Genomic DNA, 22,801 nt, shown 5'->3' with positions numbered 1-22,801 from the left:
TTCCATATATCTTCAGTCTGAATCTAATCTTCTTAAAATCAATCTCTAATATTACATTAATTTGTGCTCCAGTAGCCAATTTAAGTGAAATATCTATGTCAATCATTTTTAATCTCAACATCCAGTCTCTATTTGCTTACTTGTTTTCAGTCATAACATCTACATAGAATTCCTCTATTTCCCTTTTATCTGCTGCATGAACCTTGCTTTGTTCCTACAGCAACAGGCATAATGGTTGCACATATAACATGTTTTATCATATGCTGGACACTTTTTTGGTAGGTGTGTACCGCATCGATGACATGACTTTCGATTGTCCCTTTCATTTTTGTTGGCTGGTAACACCTCTCTTTCCACTTGGGCACACTTTTTGTTAAATGGTTTATGTCTGTTCTTGCTCCCTGCAACCATGTTGCAGCTAGTTCCACTAAACAGCACCATTGCCTCCAATTTTACAGTTTCTGCAGCTCTACAGAGAGCTATGGCTTTTTCCAGATCTAGATTTTGCTCCCTCAGCAGCCTTTCCCTTAGACTATTATCTGGAATACCACACACAAGTCTGTCTTTTATCGGCGAGTCAGTCAGTACACCACATTCACACATTTTGCTTCAGTTTCTCAATTCAGTCAGATACTGATCAATAATTTCTTCTGTTTTCTGTATATATTTGAAAAATCTGTGCCTCTCAAATGTCACGGTATGTTTAGGGATGCAGTATGCCTTAAACTGTTTCATTATTTTTTCCAGTTTCATTTTGTCTCCTTCAGCAGCAAATGTGAAGTTATTATATGCCTCCAGGGCTTCATCATCCACGACATGTAAGAAAACTGACGCTTTCACTTTATCACTTTTCCTGTCAGCTCCAACTACCACTAAATGCTGTTTAAATCTGTTCCAATTTTCAGCCACATTTCCTGTCAGCTGAAGTTTCACTGGTGAATGTAATCCTTCCATGTTTCACTGCGTTAGCCTCTCAGCCTCTTAGTTGCTGATTTTAGATTTTATCTTTTAAAGTACTTCCTTCATCTCACTTCTGATGCCATGTTTCATTTTGTATTTGTATGTGTAAGTTTTTAAGACAACACATGGATTAAGGAAAAGGTTTTTTACTTTAAAGTTGTTATGAACAGCACATGAGGCATACCATGAGGCTGCATGTCTCCGTTATAGATCTGCATACTGTGTGCCCTGCTCTGTGCCAGCCCCTGGTGGTAGCCAAGTAGAATCAAACAGTAAGACATTGCTAGTTGCTTTGCAATCATGATCACTGACATTACTATCACTAACCACTCAATGGCATGGCATCACAGGATCTCCTGAGGATAAACACTGATCAGAAATTCATACAAATGCAATGGCTTCATAAGATTAGGTATCCCCTAGACATTTGGAAATATTCGACCGTCAACAAGACACTAGTCAATCACATGATGGAACATGTTTCACTTGCCTGGGTGAGTGTAGCTCCCACAGAACTTGATTAAAAACTTCAAAACAAGGCAACCTATGAATGCTGCCTTATCTACTTAAGTAATCATCTATCTTCTCCACTACTGCCACAAGTATGTACAATCCAGAAATAAGAACATGCCAATACAATTTCAACAACTACCTCCAAACCCTACAACAAGGAAGGACAAGGGCAGTGCTTGTTTGGAGATACCACTGCCTGCAAATTCCCCTCCAAATCAAATGCAGTGCTCCTGTGGAAAATTAAATCATTCCTTCAGCAGTACTTGGTCTAAATCTTGGAAAACTCCATCCCACAGTACAGTGGGAGTACTTTCAACCACAGGACTGCATGTTGAAAGAGTGCAGCTCATCAAGACAGTTGAGAATGAATAATAACTGCTGGCCTCACTGGTGGTGATACAAGATACAAGTAAATGTAAAAGTGAGCCACCTACCAGTGGCATCAGAGGAATGTCACCAGAGTCAGACCTTGATTGGAGTAAAATTAAGGGGCTGAATGACCTTTCCTCATTCATGATTAGTAATCTGATTCTAAAGAGGTTAATTACATAAGACATGGCCTGGATTTCCAGTAACTTTACCTCTTGAGTAGAATGAGTATGATTCCCAAGCTTTAGTCCCTCCTTTCTTGGACTTGCTTCCATGACTTGTGATGTGGAAATTAACTGTTAATAAGAGCCAAGCTTATTTGACAGAATTACCCTCCCAGAGCAATAGATAACATACTACTTGTCCACCCACTGTCCAATTTTGCATGTGTTTGCCTGCAGTAATTTGGTTGCTGCTTGTCATCTTGACAAATTAATGAGTCTGCAGGACCTAGTGTCAGGGACAATATTGCTTTTCAGAATAATATCCATCAAATTATAATAAAGATAAGGAACAGCACAGAGCCAAAAGCACCTCTCTGAAGGATTAATGTGAACATGTTGTCATAAGGAGATAAATATTTTATGTTTGTGTCCTCTAAGGAAGTCACTTAAGCAGCAGAACAGACTGAATCTGACCATAGATCCTAAAAATGATTCATAAGTTCCATTTATGGCTTTTTATTCCTGTGATTTTATAAATATTAGCAAAAGAAACTCAGCATTTCAAGTTTATTATCATCTGATTGGCTCTATATATATGGAGGGGTAAATGTCCACGTCAGCTGCAGGCTCGTTTGTGGCTGACAAGTCCAATGCGGGACAGGCAGACACGGTTGCAGCGGTTGCAGGGGAAAATTGGTGGGTTGGGGTTGGGTGTTGGGTTTTTCCTCCTTTGTCTTTTGTCAGTGAGGTGGGCGCTGCGGTCTTCTTCAAAGGAGGTTGCTGCCCGCCGAACTGTGAGATGCCAAGATGCACGGTTTGAGGCGATATCAGCCCACTGGCAGTGGTCAATGTGGCAGGCACCAAGAGATTTATTTTATATAAGATACTCAACAAGGCAGCATATCTCCAGACCATAGTGCACATACACAGTACACCGATTTATACATAGTGATTCAAAATAAATATTTATAAAATACTTTACGTGTTTCTAGAATTGTTCAACAGTCTTACCGCCTGCTGGAAAACATCATTTCCCTTCCTGGCTTCTTATTCATATTGAATTAACATCCTTTGACTGTTGGTCTTTATTCCTACCCCTGCCATTTAATTCTGATGCCTGCCTGCTATTTACTCATAGTTTGAAGAAGGGCTCAGGCCTGAAACGTTGGTTCTATATCCCACGGGCACTGCGAGATCTGCTGAGTTCCTCCAGCATCTCTGTGCTTTTACGCAGCTTGTCAGTCCTGGTTTTTATGCTCCTGTACGTCTTCCTGGAAGGTAGTATCTTCCAGGTATTGTGGACTGGATGGTAAGGGTTCTCGAAAATGATTATCTGAGTCATCTTTAAGCACGGATCTCTGGAGGTGTCATCAATAGAGGTAAGGGAGACCCCAGTGATCTTCTCAGCAGTTTTAATCACCCTCCGTAGTGACCTCTGATCTGATGATTTGCAGCTGCCATGACACATTATTATGCAGTCAACCAGGACATTCTCTATGTTGCTCCTGTAGAACGTTGTTAAGATGGTGTCCAGTAGCCTCATCCTCCTCAACCTCCAGAGGAAGTGTAGATGCTTCTTTCCTTTCTGATTAATGAGGAGGTGTTGTGAGTCCAGGATAAGTCATCCTTTAAATGTACCCCAAGACACTTTGTGCTCTCCACTCTCTATATGATGGAGCCATTACTATGTAATGGGGAGAGGGTCATTATCCTCCGTCATCTCCTTTGTCTTGTCCATGTTGAGACTCAGGTTGTTATTCTTGCACAAACCTAACAGCCTCCCCTCTGGAGGCCAACTCATCATTGTTGCAGATGAGGCCAACTACCATTGGTTCTTCTGCAAACTTAATGATCCTGTTGCAGCTGAACCTAGCAGTAGAGTCGTGAGTTCGCAATGTGAACAGTCCTGGGCTGAGCATGCAGCCCTGAGGTGTGCCAGTGCTCAGTATGATGGGGTTTGTCATTTTGCTGCCAATCTGGACAGTCTGTGGTCTTTCAATCAAGGTCCAGGATCCAGAGAGGGGTATGGAGTCCCAGCGAGGATAGTTTATCCACCTGCCTCTCCGGTCTGAGGCATCATTCTTTAGGTGAGTCAAGATGGACTGAAGGGTCAGGGCTATTGTTTCACACATGGGTCAGTTTGGCCGATTGGCAAACTGGAGTGGGGTCATTGTCACTGGTAGATGTGCTTTGATGCACTCCACTACCAGTCACTCAAAGCACTTCATGATCGTGGAAGTCAATCATTTAGACCAGCGACTGTCGCTTCCTTGAACACTAGGAGGATGGTGGCTGCCCTGAAACCTGTAGGGACAATGGACTGATAGAATGGGATATTAAAGATGTTCATTAGGACCTCAGTCAGATGGGCCACCCAGTCCATCAGCACCCGACCTGTCGGGACCTAGGGTCCTGTTGCTTTCTGTGTGTTCGCCATGGATAGAATTCCCTTTGCCTCAGCTACTGATATGCAGGGTGCCTGTTCCTCAGGAGGGGATGTGACTTTTTTTGGTGACATGTTGTTTTCCGCATTGAACTGTGTATAGAACGTGTTCAGCCTGTCAGGAATGGTGGCTTGTGGTCCATCGTGGTTTTAATACCTTGCCACATGCACCTTGTGTTGAAAGCTCTACTAATCCTGCACTGTGTGCAGTCAGCATCACTGTTAGTGCCGCGCCAGCTCAAATCTGGCGCTGTCTGTAAGGAGTTTGTACATTCTCCCCGTGTCTATGTAGATTTCTTCTGGATTCTCCCATTTCCTCCCACCTTTCAAAAGAAGATTAATTGGGGTATTTGGGCAGCATGGACTTGTGGGCCAAAAGCTCCCATTGCCACACTGAATGTCTGCATTTAAATTTATTTAAAAAGTTGCTTGAATTCAGAAGAATTTGAGGGGATTTTATAAAAAGATATAAAATTATGAAAGATAAAGCTAACATAGAGACAGGGAAATTGTTTCCATTGGCAGGTCTTCACAAGAACTAGGGAACATAGCCTCAAGAATTCAGAAACTATATTTAGCATGGAGATGAGGAGGAACAGGTTTTCCCAGAGAGTACTGAATCTGTGGAATTCATTACCCAAAGAAGCAATTGAGACTGCCTCAATAATGATTTAGATTTATTGTCAGAGTACATATATGACATCACATACAACCCTGAGATTCTTTTTCCCCGCAGGCCAGGCAGAATTACCACTTTTTGGTTGAGCAAATAAAAACTGTACACAGCGTATTCACGTAAAGAAATAAAGAACTGTAAACAGATAATGGATGTAAGCAAACTGACTGTGCAATACAGAGAGAATAAAAACATCAATAAAGGGCACAAGAGTCCTTAAATGAGTCCCTGATTGAGTTTGTTGTGGAGGAGTCTGGTGGTGGAGGGGTAGCAGCTGTTCCTGAACCTGGTGGAGCAAGTCTTTTGGCACCTATACCCCTTTCCTGACGGCAGCAATGTGCTAGATGGTGATGATTTCTGCAGCATTCTTGTAGATGTTCTTGATAGAGGGGAGGGTTTTCCCTGTGATGTCCTGGGCTATGTTCCCATACCAGATCTTGATGCAGCTCATCCCGCACTTTCCACCACACATCTATAGATGCTTCTGGTGTCATACCAATCCTCTGCAAACTCCTGAGGAAGTAGAGGTGCTGATGTGCTTCCTTCATGATGCTATTGCTGTATTGGGTCCAGGAAAGATGATGACTCCCAAAAACTTAAATGTGCTTGCCCTCTCCGGCTCTGATCCCCCAATGATCACTAGATTTTATCCCTCTGGCTTTCCTTTCCTGAAGTCAACAATCAGCTCCTTAGATTTGGTGACATTGAGTGCAAGGTTGCTGTTGGTGCACCATTCAGCCAAGTTTTCAATCTCCCTCCTTGTGTGCCGTAGAATAATCGAATTAAAGTGAACTTTACAAAATTAAAGACTACAATACCAAATTATTTTTAATTAGTTTACATTTTGCACTGCCTTTTGTATTTTAACTAGTGTATTCTTAATGCAGATGTATTAGTTAGCTAAGAGTCAGTCTCAGTCAACCAGAAATTCACATATCTGCCATCCACAATCCCTGTAGATGCCGAACACCAGGGATTTTAATGTATTATAAGAGTGGTTGGAAAAGACTTTTCAGGAGACTGGAATTTTAATTGTATTTTGAATCAAATTTTGTTTGTTGAATTGGATGAGTTCATCCTCTCGGGGATTATATTTGTTCAAGAAGGGAGGATCCAGGATATTGGCTACGCTGATTTCTGTATGTAGCTATAAGTTGATAGATATAATCTTTTAACTCACAAGCTCCTTGATCAAGGCTGAATGAGACCCATCATCCCTGTCCATGCTGACGGCGGGTTTCCTATCCCTATGTGCAGCACTCCAGAGGTGCATGGTTTAAAGCCAATCATTTCAGAAGTAAAATGAGATCCAAAAGAAATTTGCAGTCATGACACTTGTCTTCGGTCTCCCAAAGCAAAAGAAAGCTAATTTGTATTCAGTTTGGTTGGGCAGAAATCAAAATCTTATGTACATATAATGGTAAAAATTTGTTGCAAAGAATAAAAATCCCAGAGGCCCTGGAAAATATGTCTCAATGGAAGAGACGCAACATAAGCCTCTCCATATCATAAGATGATGTGTTTTTAGTCCAATCGTTCATATAATTTTACTGTTACCATGTGTGAGCGAAGTAGCCTCTTGGTAACAGGCAGAAGGCAAGTAGATGATTTTTCTTTAGAGAAAAGAAATGGAAGAAGCTTGATTCCGTATGCCGTCAAATCCAGCGTACGGATGTGCAGTCATAGCTGGTCTTTCGCACGTAAAGGAGAGAGGCTCGACATGAAGTAGACTGCAGGTGATCTGATAAGAATACTTACTGCTTCAGAGAGTATTTCTGCTGCCTGGTTCCAAACAAGCTGCACTTAAAATAATTGGCTAAGTTTCCCAAACTTAATCTTTAACAATAGAAGGACTGTGTTTCCGTAACAATTCTTCAAGTTGTGATAGCATTATAATTTAATTATCTGATGTCTAACCAGAGTTATGGAGCATTGATGCACAGAAATGAGTTCAAATTCGACCATGGCAGCTGGAGAAATTGAATTCAGTGATCACCGTATATGAGGGCCTATAAGACAGTATTTGAACCTTAAAAATCTCACCCCAAAATCAGGTCATCTTATACGCCAAGTATAAAATCCAAACTTTAATATCCTATGGTGATGGAGAACAGCATAAAACACTTGCATAACTCCTACAGTCTTACCACTAAATACTTTTTATTGAAATTTGTGTTTGGGAAGCTGGATTCATAATAAAGTTATACTAAAACAATAAAAATATATCATAACCTTCACTAACATACCTTAAAATGACAGCCCAGCCAATGACGGTAACAGCTGACGAACAGCGAAGTCTCATCGCTCCCCCGCAGACTCCATCCACCCAGTCCAGCTGCCATTGCATCTGTACAGGCTTTAAACAGCCCGTTAAGGTGGTTTATTTTAAAATATGCTGATAACATTTAAGCCTTCACAGGATAACTTGCTTTTAAAATATTGTGACAACAACACTCCTCTGGTTAGTGGGATGTTTAGTAAAGGACTATTGGGGACAGTAAGCTCTCAGCAGTAAATGCCAGACTTGGGATAGTCTTAAACAACGAGTATAGCTCAAAACCTACATTTTAAGTGGAAATTCTGGGGATGTGTAATACACCAGTCATTCTACACACTGATATGTATAGTAAATAAATCTGAATTTTAAAAAGCTAGCCTCAGACGTGGGAAGTGTAAAATTACTGAATTATTATAAAAATGCATCTGGTTCCATATAACCACTTACAGCACAGAACAGGCCTGTTTGGCCCTACTAGTCCATGCCGTAACAAATCCCCACCCTCCTAGTCCCACTGACCAGCACCCGGTCCATACCCCTCCAGTTCTTTCCTATCCATGTAACTATCCAGTCTTTCCTTAAATGTAACAAATGATCCCGCCTCGACCACATCTTTCGGAAGCTCATTCCACATCCCTACCACCCTTTGCGTAAAGAAATTTCCCCTCATGTTCCCCTTATAATTTTCCCCCTTCAATCTTAAACCATGCCCTCTAGTTTGAATCTCGCCCACTCTTAATTGAAAAAGCTTATCCACGTTTACTCTGTCTGTCCCTTTTAAAATCTTAAACACCTTTATCAAGTCTCCTCTCAATCTTCTACGCTCCAGAGAAAAAAGCCCCAGTCTGCACAACCTTTCCCTGTAACTCAAACCTTGAAATCCTGTCAACATTCTCGTGAACCTTCTCTGCACTCTCTCAGTAGTTCACTACTGTTCTCTCCAGGGAAATCTGTTATCCTTCCCCTGTCTGGTATATGTGTGACTTCAGACCCACCTATGTGGCTGCCTCCTCAATTCAAGTGCCTTTGGAGATGAATGGTAAATATCAGCTTTCCCAGCGATGCCCACAACTCATTTGGAAAATTTAATTGCATGTGCTTTCTTCCGAGAGCTGACTTGCTTTGCTGAGAGATCAGTTTACAAATAACAATAATCAAACTTGTGCCGCAGAGGGATCTATTGCAAAGAAAGTAACACATTTCTTTAAGGTCAATTTGTTAACTTTCTAATCAGTAGAGTGTTCTTTAATGCAAAGCATGGGGAAACTTATTGTTTACTAGTATGTTGCTACTCGGTCTGCGTGTTGCCAATAACTGTTTAATTTTCCAGATCTTGTCATCCTTTATCAAAATGTTTGTAAATTTCTAGTAAGTAATAATGAAAAATGCCAGAAACTCAGCAAGCAAAGTAGCACTTGAAGAGGGAAAACAGAATTAATGTTTCACACTGATGAATTCATCCTGATGAAATGTCCTCTTGCTGAAATGTTACCTGTTCCTCTCTTTACAGATGCTGCCTGACCTGCTGAGCATTTCTAGCATTTTCTCTATTTTACTTACATTTTGGCGTGCCTGCAATATTTTGATTTTAATTTTCTGATGACTTTGTCTGAAACTCATTCTGTTTTCAATCTGTCTGCAAACTTGCATGTTTGTGTACCTAATTAAATGATTTAAATCAGATTGAACGGATTTGATCCAATATGAGCCCAGACGTCACAAGCAAACTCTCCCCACCATTGAGAACATCTACAGGGAACGCTGCCGATGGACAGCAGCAGCGATCATCAAGGATCCACACCACCTAGCACAAGCTCTGTCCTTGCTGCTGCCATCAGGAAAGAGGTCTAGATGCTACAAGACTCGCACCACCAGGTTCAGGAACAGCTGCTCGCCCTCCACCATCAGACTCCTCAACAACAAACTCAATCAGAGACTCATTAAAGGACTCTTTTGCACTTCATTGTTTTTTTTTCTCTATGTTGCACAGTCAGTTTGTTTACATTTCTTTATTTGTTTAAATGTGTACATTGTCCAATAAATGGTAATTCTGCCTCACCCACAGGGTTGTATATGATCCCTGATATGTAGTCTTGACAATAAATCTGAAATCTGAAAATTATCATATGATAGTGTAAGAACCTCAATGAGTTGTGCAGGGAAATCCAGTCCACCTTTTATTCTCCTTTTGTACTACTGGCTATGTACCTGCACTTGAGCTTTATAAGAAATCATTCAGAGCATTTTCTAAGAAGGTAGCAACTGTTCTACTTTAAGAAAATCTTTGACCTGATTCTAAAGTCAGATCACCTTAATATTTTTTTTTTGTGCCATTTTGGTTTTTTTTAGGTACTTTGAACCTTTTTCTACGATTCAAAGGGTCAACTATAATTGAACACCTCATCTGGAGTATGTCTGGCAATCAAGGGGATCAGTGGGTACATGCAAGTATCAACATCAATCCAAGTGGTACTTTTCAGGTGGGAAACTATAATATGTCATGATAGAGATTGATGTTTGCAGAAATCTCTAAAAATGCCAACCAATGCTATTTCATATTAAAAGCTCAAAGGGAAAAAAAAACTGTACTTCATTATATAAATGATGTCTTGGTAAACATTAAAAATCAAATTTCAGATTTGCTTGGTAAATATTAAAGGTCCTCAATTACACTCAGGGATAGTAAATTTAATTATTTAATGTTTATTGTTGAAGTTCCCCACTGATGTCCTCCTGTGTCAACTCCTGGAATGTAACTGGATTATTAGCTCAGCGGCAACCCAGCAGACATTAATGACTAAGCCACCTAGACAATGGCTGGCACCCTTTTGGATGTCAAGTGGGCTCTCTGATCCTATCATTGGGCCTCTGGGAAGATGGCGGGCAGAAGCTCTGGACGGTTCTTATTTCATCAGCTGGAGGCAATTTTGAGTGAAAGGATGACTTGTAGATGAGGTGAGGGTTATGTAGACAACCACTTCTATTGGCTGTCTGCACTTGCTGCAGACACTGTACTCGCTACGATGCTGTTGCGCATGCACTTGTCCCCATGAAGCGCGCTAATTGAAAAAGGAGACGGAGCTTGGTTGGTGGCGGACGCTATTTCCAGATGCTCCTGTTTTACATTGCATTTGTGCAATTTAATGGTAAATTTGATGCATCAACAAACAGGTTAGAATTTGAAATGAGGCCAATGACATCGGGAAGCTTGTTGTTCCTGTAGGGCCCAATGGAGCATTCCTGTTCCTCTTGCTCCAAAAATCAAGTTAAATGTCCATTTTGACTATTCTGAACTGTGGCTGTTGATTTCCTAAAGAATATTAAAGAATAATATTTGAAGAGATAGCTGCCTACAAGAGGTAAACAGTTTTGGCATCTGTGCCACTTGCAGAAAGTGCTGGCTAGCATGGCTTCAAAATCCACACAATGTGCTGTTCCCTGCAACTCTCTGGGATCGAGCACCTAAAATAAAAGGTAAAGGTTCCATTATTGTCACATAATACTACATTTCAAATGTAGCATACATAAAATTCTTTAACATTTGTCTACCGTAAGGCAGACAGAGAGTCACCACTCTGTCCAGCGCCCCTCATAGAAACCCACAGCACCCTGATGTTCCTCCCAAGTACTGACCAAGCCTGCCAGGCCACTTAACATTTGCACGATATCTAAATGCTGGTGCACAACACGGTCATTTGATCGAACTCATCCATACCAACCAATGGGTTCATCACTCCGCATGTGTTCTACAGGTTTCTATGCCTGAGCAATTCAGGTGCTCAATGATTTGATTCTTGTCAAAAAGCAAAAAAAAGTGGACAGTGAAAATTGCAACGCATGAAGTATAAGACTCAAGGGGTTGGCAGAAAAGCAGATATTTAAAATGTTAAGAAATAGAAAATTGTTGGCCAAGTGGGCCTTGCTCTGCTCCTCTATTCAATGTCATAACTGATCCTATTTCTCGAGTCCACGTTGAATCCAAATATTCATTTCTTGACTCCAAAAATCTATGCAAAAGGTTTTGTGTTGAAAAATCTATCAAACTGAGTTTTGAATGTACCATATATTTCAGCGTACAAGTCCTCATTTAGCCTCATTTTAATGGTTTTAAGGCAAATCTGGCACCTAAGATGAACCCCTAATTTTGGGCTGTTCTGGCCTCCCAGCAACAACCCAAAATACCCCACTCAACAAGTAACAAAGCTGTAAATTAAGCAAATAAAAAAAAGTTCCTTCCGGGCAGAAGCAGGAACTTGACCTACTTGAGCAGGAGCAGAAACCTCATTCACCCAAGTAGGAGCGGGCAACATCATTCTCTGAAGCAAGAGTGGGAACCTCAGAACTACATGGCAGGAGCAGTGACATCATTCTCCAAGCAGGAGCGGGACCTCAGAACGACATGGCAGGAGTGGCGACATCGTTCTCCAGGCAGGAGCAGGAACCTCAGAACTACATGGGAAGAGCAGTGACATTGTTCTCCTAGCAGGAGCAGGAACCTCAGTGTGATAGTACAGATTCTATCACCATTGTGTATATGTACAAATGTACAGATGGTAGTGTAGGATGACTGTGATTGGCTGAGAATTTAGCCACACCTACTGGCCGGTCTTAAAGGGTTGCTCTTAGCCAGACCAGGTCATTCTGGACTGGTCGACCAACTTGTGATATGGTCCAGTCTTTTAGTTAATAAAAGCCTTGGTTTGGATCAACAAGTCTGGTTCTTTCAACGCGCATTACACTCAGGACTGCATGGCAAGAGCGGTGACATCGTTCTCCAGGCAGGAGCTGGAACTTCAGAACTACATGGCAGGAGCAGCAACATCATTCGCTGAAACAGGAGTGGGAACCTCAGAACTACATGGTAGGAGCGGGAACCTCAGAACTACATGGCAGGAGCGGGAACCTCAGAACTACATGGCAAGAACAGCAACATCATTCTCCTGGCAGGAACGGGAACCTCAGAAGTACATGGCAAGAGTGGCGACATCATTCTCCTGTCAGGAGCGGGAACCTCAGAACTACATGGCAAGAACAGCAACATCATTCTCCTGGCAGGAACGGGAACCTCAGAAGTACATGGCAAGAGTGGCGACATCATTCTCCTGTCAGGAGCGGGAACCTCAGAACTACATGGCAGGAATGGCGACATCGTTCTGCTGGCAGGTGCGGGAACCTCAGAACTACAACGCAAGAGCGGCAACGTCGTTCTCCTGGCAGGAAGGAGCGGGAACCTCAGAACTACAATGCAGGAGCAGTGACATCATTCTCTGGAACAGGATCGGGAACCTCAGAACTACATGGTAGGAATGGCGACATCGTTCTGCTGGCAGATGCAGGAACCTCAGAACTACATCGCAAGAGTGGCAACGTCGTTCTCCTGGCAGGAGCGGGAACCTCAGAACTACAATGCAGGAGCAGTGACATCGTTCTCTGGAACAGCAGCGGGAACCTCAGAAGTACATAGCAGGAGTGGCGACCACATTCTCCTGGCAGGAGCGGGAACTTCAGAACTAAACATAAACATAAACATAACAATTACAGCACGGAAACAGGCCATTAGGCCCTTCTAGTCCGCACCGAACCAAACACCCCTTTCTAGTCCCACCTCCCTGCACAATGCCCATAACCCTCCATCTTTTTCTCATCCATATACCTGTCCAACCTTTTCTTAAATAATACAATTGACTCCGCCGCCACTATTTCTCCCGGAAGATCATTCCACACGGCTACCACTCTCTGAGTAAAGAAGTTCCCCCTCATGTTACCTCTAAACCTCTGCCCCTTAATTCTTAACTCATGTCCTCTTGTTTTAATCTTTCCTCCTCTTAACGGAAATAGTCTATCCACATCCATTCTGTCTATCCCTTTCATAATCTTAAATACTTCTATCAAATCCCCTCTCAACCTTCTACGCTCCAAAGAATAAAGACCCAATCTGTCCAATCTCTCCCCATACTCCAGATGCTTAAACCCAGGCAACATTCTGGTAAACCTTCTCTGCACTCTCTCCACTCTGTTTATACCCTTCCTATAATTAGGCGACCAGAACTGCACACAGAACTCCAAATTAGGCCGCACCAACGTCTTATACAATCTCAACATCACCTCCCAACTCCTATATTCCATGCAATGATTGATAAAGGCCAGCATACTAAAAGCCTTCTTCACCACCCTATTCACGTGAGTTTCTACTTCAGGGAACGATGTACCATTACTCCTAAATCTTTCTGCTCTTCTGTATTCCTCAATGCTCTCCCATTTACCACGTATGTCCTATTCTGATTCTTCTTACCAAAATGAAGCACCTCACACTTATCAGCATTAAATTCCATCTGCCATTTTTCAGCCCACTTTTCTAAGCAGCCCAAATCCCTCTGCAATCCTTGAAAACCTTCTTCATTATCCACTATTCCACCTATCTTAGTATCGTCTGCATATTTACTAATCCAATTCACCACCCCGCAAGAGCGGCAATGTCATTTTCCTGGCAGGAGCGGGAACCTCAGAACTACATGGTAGGAATGGCGACATCGTTCTGCTGGCAGGATCGGGAACCTCAGAACTACATCGCAAGAGCGGCAACGTCATTCTCCTGGCAGGAGCGGGAACCTCAGAACTACATGGTAGGAATGGCGACATCGTTCTGCTGGCAGATGCAGGAACCTCAGAACTTCATCGCAAGAGCGGCAACATCGTTCTCCTGGCAGGAGCGGGAGCCTCAGAACTACATGGTAGGAATGGCGACATCATTCTCCTGGCAGGTGCGGGAACCTCAGAACTACATGGCAGGAATGGCGACATCATTCTCCTGGCAGGTGCGGGAACCTCAGAACTACATTGCAAGAGCAGCAACATCATTCTACTGGCAGGAGCGGAACCTCAGAACTACAATGCAGGAGCAGTGACATTATTCTCTGGAACAGGAGCGGGAACCTCAGAACTACATGGTAGGAATGGCGACATCATTCTCCTGGCAGGTGCGGGACTACATTGCAAGAGCAGCAACATCATCTTACTGGCAGGAGCGGAACCTCAGAACTACATGGCAGTAGTGGCAACTTCATTCTCTGGAGCAGGTGTGGGAACTTCAGAACTACATGGCAGGAGTGGCGACATCATTCTCCTGAGCAGGAGTGGGAACCTCTGAACTCCTGGCAGGAGCAGTGACATTGTTCTCTGGAACAGGAGCATCAAACATGTTCTCTGGAGCAGGAGCAGTGACCTAGTTTTCCAGGCAGTAGAAGGAACCTCCTGCCAGGAATACGAGGTTGCCGCTTCTGCCATGTATCAAGAGCAGCGACCTCATTCTCCCGAGCATGAGCAATGACCTCGTTCTCCCGAGCAGGAGCGGTGACCTCATTCTCCTGGCAGGAGTGTCAAGCTCGGCCTATGTGGCAGAAGTGGCGACCTCGGCTTCCTGGCAGGAACAGCGACCTCAGGCTCCCAGGTAGGTGTGGGGACCTTGGTGTCTATAATTGTAGAATGTCTGGGTGGATTATGGCAGTAGCCCAGTGCTGGGGATGTCCTTCCAGGGTCGAATAATAAGTCAAATTGGCACTTCCATGCTAAACCTATACGCCAAACCTGCATCAAACTGATTTTGACCTGAATTTAAGGTCTCAAGAGTATATCTGGCATAGTTGACCACCATTTTTGAGGGGATTACAACTCTACTTGTATGCCAAAAAATACAGTAGTTAATTACTATGGATGTATTGATCTCTGGGATTGGGAATTCCAATCAAGAATGCCTCTTGCAAAGATCCAGAATATATCAGGAAACTCACCCTCCATGTTGAGCTAAAGTGGAAGTTATTCAGCAGGGCATGGATTTCATTGCCATCCTTGTTAAGGCTCTGAGAATGTGAAGACTGAGAATACTGAGTCAACCATTAGCTTTGCTTTTCACAAGTTTATTCCAGTTGAGGAAATTATTGTGCTACCTCATTTGTGGCCCTGAAAAAGGGCTCAAATAATTTCCATTGCAACTTCAGCTGGCATGGACCCCATCCTGTATATGAAAATCAGCCCATTCCTGTGATGCGAGTGAGGCTTGATGCCCTCACCATTGTTGCTGTCCCACTCAGAGGCTGATGGAGTGAGCTCCAAGGAAGATCTGTCCTCGTGTCATATAAACTGGTGATAGCAGGTTGGAGTACAGCCAATCCTGGCTTCTGCCAAATTTGTTGAAAAAGATTCCGTGTAGAGAAGTAATTTAATTCAATTGATGGAGCGTGGTTGAACTATGTTTGAGGCTAAAATGTTTTGCACTGCAGGCAATTCTATGATAGTAATTGGCACCTTAATTTCCCTTTGGCTTGGTACCATCATTTGTTTCCTGAGGAGATTATTTTATTTTGTAAAAGGTGGCTTTTATTCTCAAGAGAAACCCAGGTCCTTTAAAGCCCAGACTACTAAATTAAACCATTGTATGTTTTTGACTTGCAGTCCATGTGAGTTTGAATCTCACATCCCTTGCACCACCTTTCTCCAAAGCATTGTTCAGGCTTCAAACCTGAGGCAGTTAATTAAGAAAATACTCAATGGAATGATTTTTGGGAGTCATTCAAAAACACATTATTTTTATATAGCTTTTTCATGGACAAAACGATAAAGAGCGTTTACTATTGGATCGTTTTAGGCCTGTAGGAGAATGATTGAATTTCAATTATGAGAGAGAGTGTTTTTGTTCCTTCCTGTCACAGTATTTTCTCAACTTACCTTGGGCATCAATCACTGACCACCACAGTTTGAGACAATCCTTCTGACTTTGGTAATAGCAATAGAAATCGTGTCTTTGTGATTTGATCACGCAAAATAATTCTATTCTGAGTCTCAGAGCATCGGTATGTGAAACTGTGTCCTGGGTGCTGGGCTAGGAAGGGAAAAGAAAACTAACCATTCCCTAGACTGCTGTGCACTGTGCGATGAAGCTGCGCCTCATTAACGGTCGGTGAAGATAGAATATGATCAATTGCGTAACTGCTTTTGGTCTCTAAACTCAGACAGTGAATAGCCACTTTCATTACTGAAGCTCCTTCTAAGACAGAAAAGCAAAATGATGAAATAATCCGATCATCGAATTATTAATTGCACAAAATTAAATCACATGTTAGGAAAGCCATATTTTTGATTCCATGGCCTGATGTGTAACGCAACACAATTTACTGCCCTGGAAATGTGAATTCATTACCAACCAGGGAAAACTCCTAAACTACCAATACTTTGCAAAGAGTAATCTGGTCGAGCTCGTTACTATAAACCAGGGGTGGGCAACCTTTTTTTAAAAATTTACATTCCACCTTAAGTATTCCTATGCCATAAATGCTCTGTGATTCGTAAAGGATTGCTTAAGGTGCTATGTAAGTGGGAAGGGAAGTTTGAGAGTCACTGCTCTAGACCCAATTGTCACTGAAATATTTTGCTTTACAAAAATTGTCATTGGCCAATTTCCTTTGGAGTTATGAAACCGTGTACAATTAAAACAGTGATTTTCAAACTTTTTTCTTTCCACTCACATACCACCTTAACCATCCATTACGAATCACAGAGCACGTGGCATAGGGAATACTTAAGGTGGAATGTGAATTTTTTTTTTAAAGTTGACCGGCCCTGCTGTAAGCAATGGAGACCTGCTTTGTTTCTCTCTTACTGAATCCCAAATGCTCTGCAACTTATCACAACCCCGACCTTGCATTATTCCAGTCTCAGGTCCCTTCCCTTCAGTCCCTCCCAGCCTGATCTCTCTCATGACCATGACAGACACCTCCCCACCACAATTCACCAAAACCACAGTTCCCCCATGATTGATTGCCATAAAGCCATACAGCAATGAAACGTCCTTGTTTGACCAAATTGCCCATCTGAGTTAATCCCATTTACCTGTGCTTTGCCCATATCCCTCTGACCTATCCTATCCATGTACCTGTCCAAATGTGTTTTAAATGTCATAATTGTACCCACCATTTCCTCTCACAGTTTGATCCATGTATGCATCACCTCTGTGTGAAAAAAATGTCCTCTCAGGTCCCTTTACAACTATGCTCTCTAGCTTTAGAGCCACATAAGGAAAAGAGTATGACTATTCACCTCATCTTTGTCCCTCATGATTTTATAAACTTTTACGCAATCACCTCTCATCGTCTTATGCATCGGAGAAAAAGAATATACAGCCTCTCATAACTCAAGGCCTCCAGTTGCCATAATATCAATGTGAATCTTTTTTTTTTTTGCAGCCTTTTTAGTTTAAAGACATTATTCCTATTGCAATGCAAACAGAACTGCACACAGTATTCCAAATGTGGCCTTCCCAATGACTTGATCAGTTATAACATGATGTCCTCGGCCTGTGAAGACAAGCATGTCAAATGCTGTCTTCACCGTGCATGATACTTTGTTTCCGACTCTAAAGGGTGATCAGCTTACATTCACTAATCTTCACAAACTGATCCAAAGGATTGATGGGGTTAACAAGAGTATGGTTCATATGTGGCAAATATACAAAGACCACATATAACCTTGCAGAAATAGAACTGGACATGATTCAACCATATTTTTATTTTTTGCAATCTCTAGTTACTAAAAATTAAAACAAATGAGACCAATGTGACAAGTATTTGACCTTTTAGCACCATTCTAAACATAAATTCCATGGAGCATAAGCTCAACTCCCACACCAGAGACTTGAGCTGATGATCTAGGCTGACACTTCAACACGGCAATCGAGAAATGCAGTGCTGTGAGGGATATCTTTCAAGAGGCATCTTAAATCAAGACCTTGGAGCATGCAGAAGATACCAGAGCTCTATTTGAAAAATGATAGGCAGCATCTGCTTGCTGTTCTTCCAACTACCATTACATAAATATATTGCCCAGTTTTTAATCCTTGTACAATTTCTGCATCTATTTGCCTCTGAGAAAGTGACTGCTACATTACTACAACAGTTATCACTTTGAGAAGTGTTTTATTGGTTGCAAAGCATGCCTCTAGAACACAGAATATTTGCAGAATATTTGGATGCTCTTATCAGCAAAATCTTTTTATTATTCTCCTTGTACAAGAGAATGATAAGATTTGATGCCTCATGAGAGATAACCTGTCAACCAAGTTGCCAGGGAAAATGTGTAACTACAGACAGAAAGTTTGTAATCATGTCTTCCTAATTGTGACTGGATTAGATTCGAGAGGCAGAGTGTGAGTTGAGAGTTAGCCATTTCTAGAGTGATTTAATGAATTGTATTTTAACTTGCATCTTTTAAAACAATGAGTGAATTCACAGGATGACAAATTTGATATGACATAGGCACCATATTTTTGAGGGTGGCAGAAACCAACACTTTAAGAGAAAACAATGGATACACTGACTTTCTATCAACCAATCACTTTCATTTCAGCTGCAATAACTTCATTCATTTGGTCCCGGATGGGAATATTACCAGAGCTGGCTGCAGTACACTTCCCTGGGGTTTGAGGTTGTCAACTTTGATTAAAAGCTGACATGGGTTATGCATTGGATGAAAAAAGATGCAAATACAGAGAGGCAGATTGGCTTTGGGGAACTGAACCATCTTGGCAGTCAAGCAAGGAAGTGCTGTGGAAAGACTGAACAATTACACTTTCTGCCCTGCATGTCAGGACAAGGCAGAGAAATTAGTCTATTATAAGTGAAATGAGGAAAGCAGTTTGTATGATGTCCTTGTTCGGTGATGTTAATGGTGCCAATTTATTAAGATGATTTCGATCACGTCTATTTTTTAAATTATGATAACAGGATTTGTCTATATCCAAATGAACAAGATTCAGGGATATACTGCAGAACACAAAGGTTTGTCACACTAGGATTCTGCCACTGGGCAAATAGGGGGGACGTCGGAAGAGAATGGTGTGATTTCCCCTATTTGTCCAGTGGCAGGATCACAGCTCATAGAAACTTAAGACACTCGACTCACAACATCAATTGGTGTCATTTAATCAAGGAGGTATGTCTGACAAACCCAAATGTATTTCCCTGCTATTCAATGTGACCATCAAACGTGATCAAATGGTGTGGGATGACTATCATGGAAATTGCTTGTGGTTGAAGTCCAGATCTATAGCTCCAATAAACAGAAGGAGGAGGGACTGGAAAGGAGTATTACTGCAGAGATGGCCTATTTGCTATGGAGAATATACAGTGAAACCTCATTAGAATGCAATTTGTTAATCCGTGGAATCGCTTACAATGCAGGTGTCTGTGAACCCCAAACATTCATTTTAGGAGGCCAGGCGAACACTGGCTAACAGCCACAAACTCAAAAATGGACTCTTATGCCACATTTACAAGATGTGTATGTTAATATGTGGCGTTGAAAGGTCTTAAAGGTCGTATTATAGGGTTTGAGTCACAGTATTCTGTTTTCCTGCTTCCTGAACCATTACATATGTTCCGTGACTCAGTTCTAATGTGGTATGAAATCTTGGACCCCAACTACCGCATTCTAGCGAGGTTTTACTGTATAGGGTTTGAAACTTAGTCAGCGGTGCGTTGATATCTGAGTGTTGAGCTGTCCCTGAATACACGAACCCTTGTCTGTGGGTTAAATGGTCAATTCATGCAAGAGTACATTTGATAGGAATAATGTTCTGCTACATGATGAGGATAAAGCTAAATGAACCTCTATGGGGAGAGCAAATCAATTCCAACCAGTTGTCTTTGGTGAGGAATGTTACAACTATGTTTATAATTATAGAAACCACCAAGCACATTATGAATCACTAAGATATGGAGTGATGCTAAAACACGTGCATTATACTTATTTGACCATGAGCTCACTAAGTGTGTGATCTTGAGTACACGAATATGTCACATACTTTCACAGACTGTTTAGTAATTTGTATTTTCTCTGAAAGCATCTGGTGTTGAATGATCTGCTGAGCATTGATCCAATTACTTTCCCACATTGATTATGTTGAAAGGTATACTTGGGAAGAATGAGAAAGATGTCAGAGATGGCAGGTACTGAGCTGCAGCTTTGGTTCATATGAGTATGAATGCTGAACTTGGATGACATTTCATACACATCCTAGAAGGTTTTTGTTGCCTCGTGAAAATCAGATCAAAAGGCATGTCACCAGCTCACTATTCAGGATAATGCTCATGAATTGTGGATCATGGTGAACCTGCTTTCTGGTGGTTGGAACAAGTTGTATGGCAATCAATATCAAGTAAACAGCAGATGTAAAGTGGACTCACATCCCAACCAAAATTCCATCATAAAGAACACTCCAATGACTTTTGCCACTCGTGCCACCTTACATAACCTTTAAGGTTAAACTGGTGTGAAAATTAGCATAAAGTAGCCTCCATAATGTTTGGGACAAAGACATTTTTTTCTTTATTTGCCCCTGAGCTTCACAGTTTTAAATTTGTAATCAAACAATTCATTTGTGATTAAAGTTCACATTCCAGATTTTATTCAAGGTTATTTGTATGCATTTTGGTTTGATCATGTAGAATTTACAGCACTTTTTATACATAGTTCCCCCATTTCAGGGCACCATAATGTTTGGGACATTTGGCTTCACAGATGTCTGCAATTACAGTATGTTCATTGCTTCATTGGTGCAGGTATAAGAGAGCTAGGTTTGATTTAAGCTTTTGATGAACATTGAAATCTGTAGTTGCTATTTTTCAACATGAGGACCAGAGTTAAGCCAATGAAAGTCAAAGAAACCATTATGAGGCTGAAAAACAAGAATAAAATTGTAAGAGACACAACCCAAACCTTAAATTTCAACTATTTGATACCTCATTAGGCTTGGGAACTTGAACTTGAATGACCCCTATTTGAGGATCTATGGGACAATTTTTAAACTGGTAAATACCTCTTCTACTTGTGCCCGATATTCATTAATCCAATTGAAAGTGGTGCATTGTGTTCACATGTCCAAAGTATTTTTTTCTAAGTTTAACCCTATTTTTGACAGATGCAAATCTGAAATTGCTACATTTACACATATGTTTTGGTCTTCTCCATCCATAGAAATCTATTGGAAAGAAATGTTTAATATATTTTCAACTATACTCCAGATGGACCTACAACCCAATCCAATAACTGTTCTTCTCGGGCATATTGGCCCAGACATAGGGAGTTTTTCTGTACCTGTTTCTGTACAGATTGTTATTCTCTACATTGTTGGCTAGAAGAGCCATCCTGTTCAAATGGAAAAAAATTCTAGACCTCCAACGGTGTTTCAATAGTTTTCTTATATTACGTCTTGTTTAAGTTTAGAAAAAATTAAATATCATGTATTTGATTCATTGGTGACATTTAAAGATACATGACAACCTTTTATGTCTTACTTTCATATGATGTAAATGTTTCTTATGTGATGAGATGTATTTACTCTTCCAGATAAGATATAGTTTTACCTTTTTTTAATTTACAGAAAGAAACAAAATCTACAAAATATCTGTAGCCCTCACGATAAGCTGCTCAGCTGTTTTCGTTAGTTTTTAAAAATATAATAGTTTTGATTTTTTTTCATTTTCACCCATTGCAGTGGAGTGGGGATGAAGTTTATACTGTTTGAATTTTTATATATACACACAGTCACACACATGTGATACTGTTTTTTTTTCTGTTTTGTTCATTTTATTGTATTTCCTATAAAAAGCAATAAAAAATATTGAAAAGGAAAGGAACTGCCCAAGATCCAAAGCATACCACCTCACCTGTGAAACATGCAGGTGGGGGGTGGGTGGGGCGGGTGCTATGACCTGGACATGTATGGCTGCCACAGGTACTAGTGCACTTAGCTTCATTGATCGTGTAAATACTGGTGGCAGTAGCAAAATGAATTCTGAGCTGTATAGAAACATCTTATCTGTTACAGTATGTGCAGACACCTCCAAACTCATTGGACAACACTTCTCCCTGCAGCAAGACAATGATCCCAAACATACTGCTAAAGCAATAATGGAGATTTTCAAAACATAAAACTGGAAAATTCTTGAATGACCAAGTCAGTCACCTGATCTAAATCGAGTTGAAGAGAAAACCTAAGGGGATAAAACCTGAAGCATGCAGGAGCCAAAGATGGCTGCAGTAGAGTTCTGGCAGAGCATTACCAGAGAAGTTACACAGCATCTAGTTGTGTCTATGAATCATGGACTTCAAGCAGTCATTGCATGCAAGGGATATGCAACAAAGTACGAAACACAACTACTTTAATATATATACCATTGCTACATCCCAAATATTATGGTGCCCTTAAATGAGGAGACTATATGTAAGAAAGTGTTGTAACTTCTACATTGTCAAACCAAAATGTATGCAGATAACTTTGAATAAAATCTAGAATGTGCAGTTTAATCACGTGAAGTTTTTGATTACAAATTTAAATCTGTGGAGCACAG

At 41.3% G+C, this 22,801-nt stretch overlaps 1 protein-coding gene across 2 annotated transcripts in view; it reads left to right on the top strand.

The window, feature by feature from the left end:
- The window catches only part of mdga2a (MAM domain containing glycosylphosphatidylinositol anchor 2a), a 615,537-nt gene that overhangs the window by 580,878 nt on the left and 11,858 nt on the right, over window positions 1–22,801 (top strand). For both annotated transcript variants that reach the window (XM_069916370.1, XM_069916371.1), the window contains exon 17: window positions 9,753–9,883. In XM_069916370.1, coding sequence (XP_069772471.1) covers window positions 9,753–9,883 — 131 coding nt within the window. The remainder of the gene's footprint in view (window positions 1–9,752; window positions 9,884–22,801) is intronic.

The sequence above is a fragment of the Narcine bancroftii genome, chromosome 2, assembly GCF_036971445.1.
Source record: "Narcine bancroftii isolate sNarBan1 chromosome 2, sNarBan1.hap1, whole genome shotgun sequence".
Taxonomy (NCBI): domain Eukaryota; kingdom Metazoa; phylum Chordata; class Chondrichthyes; order Torpediniformes; family Narcinidae; genus Narcine; species Narcine bancroftii.
The sequence above is the reverse complement of the archived record's forward strand: the minus strand, read 5'-3'. Positions and strand labels throughout refer to the sequence as shown.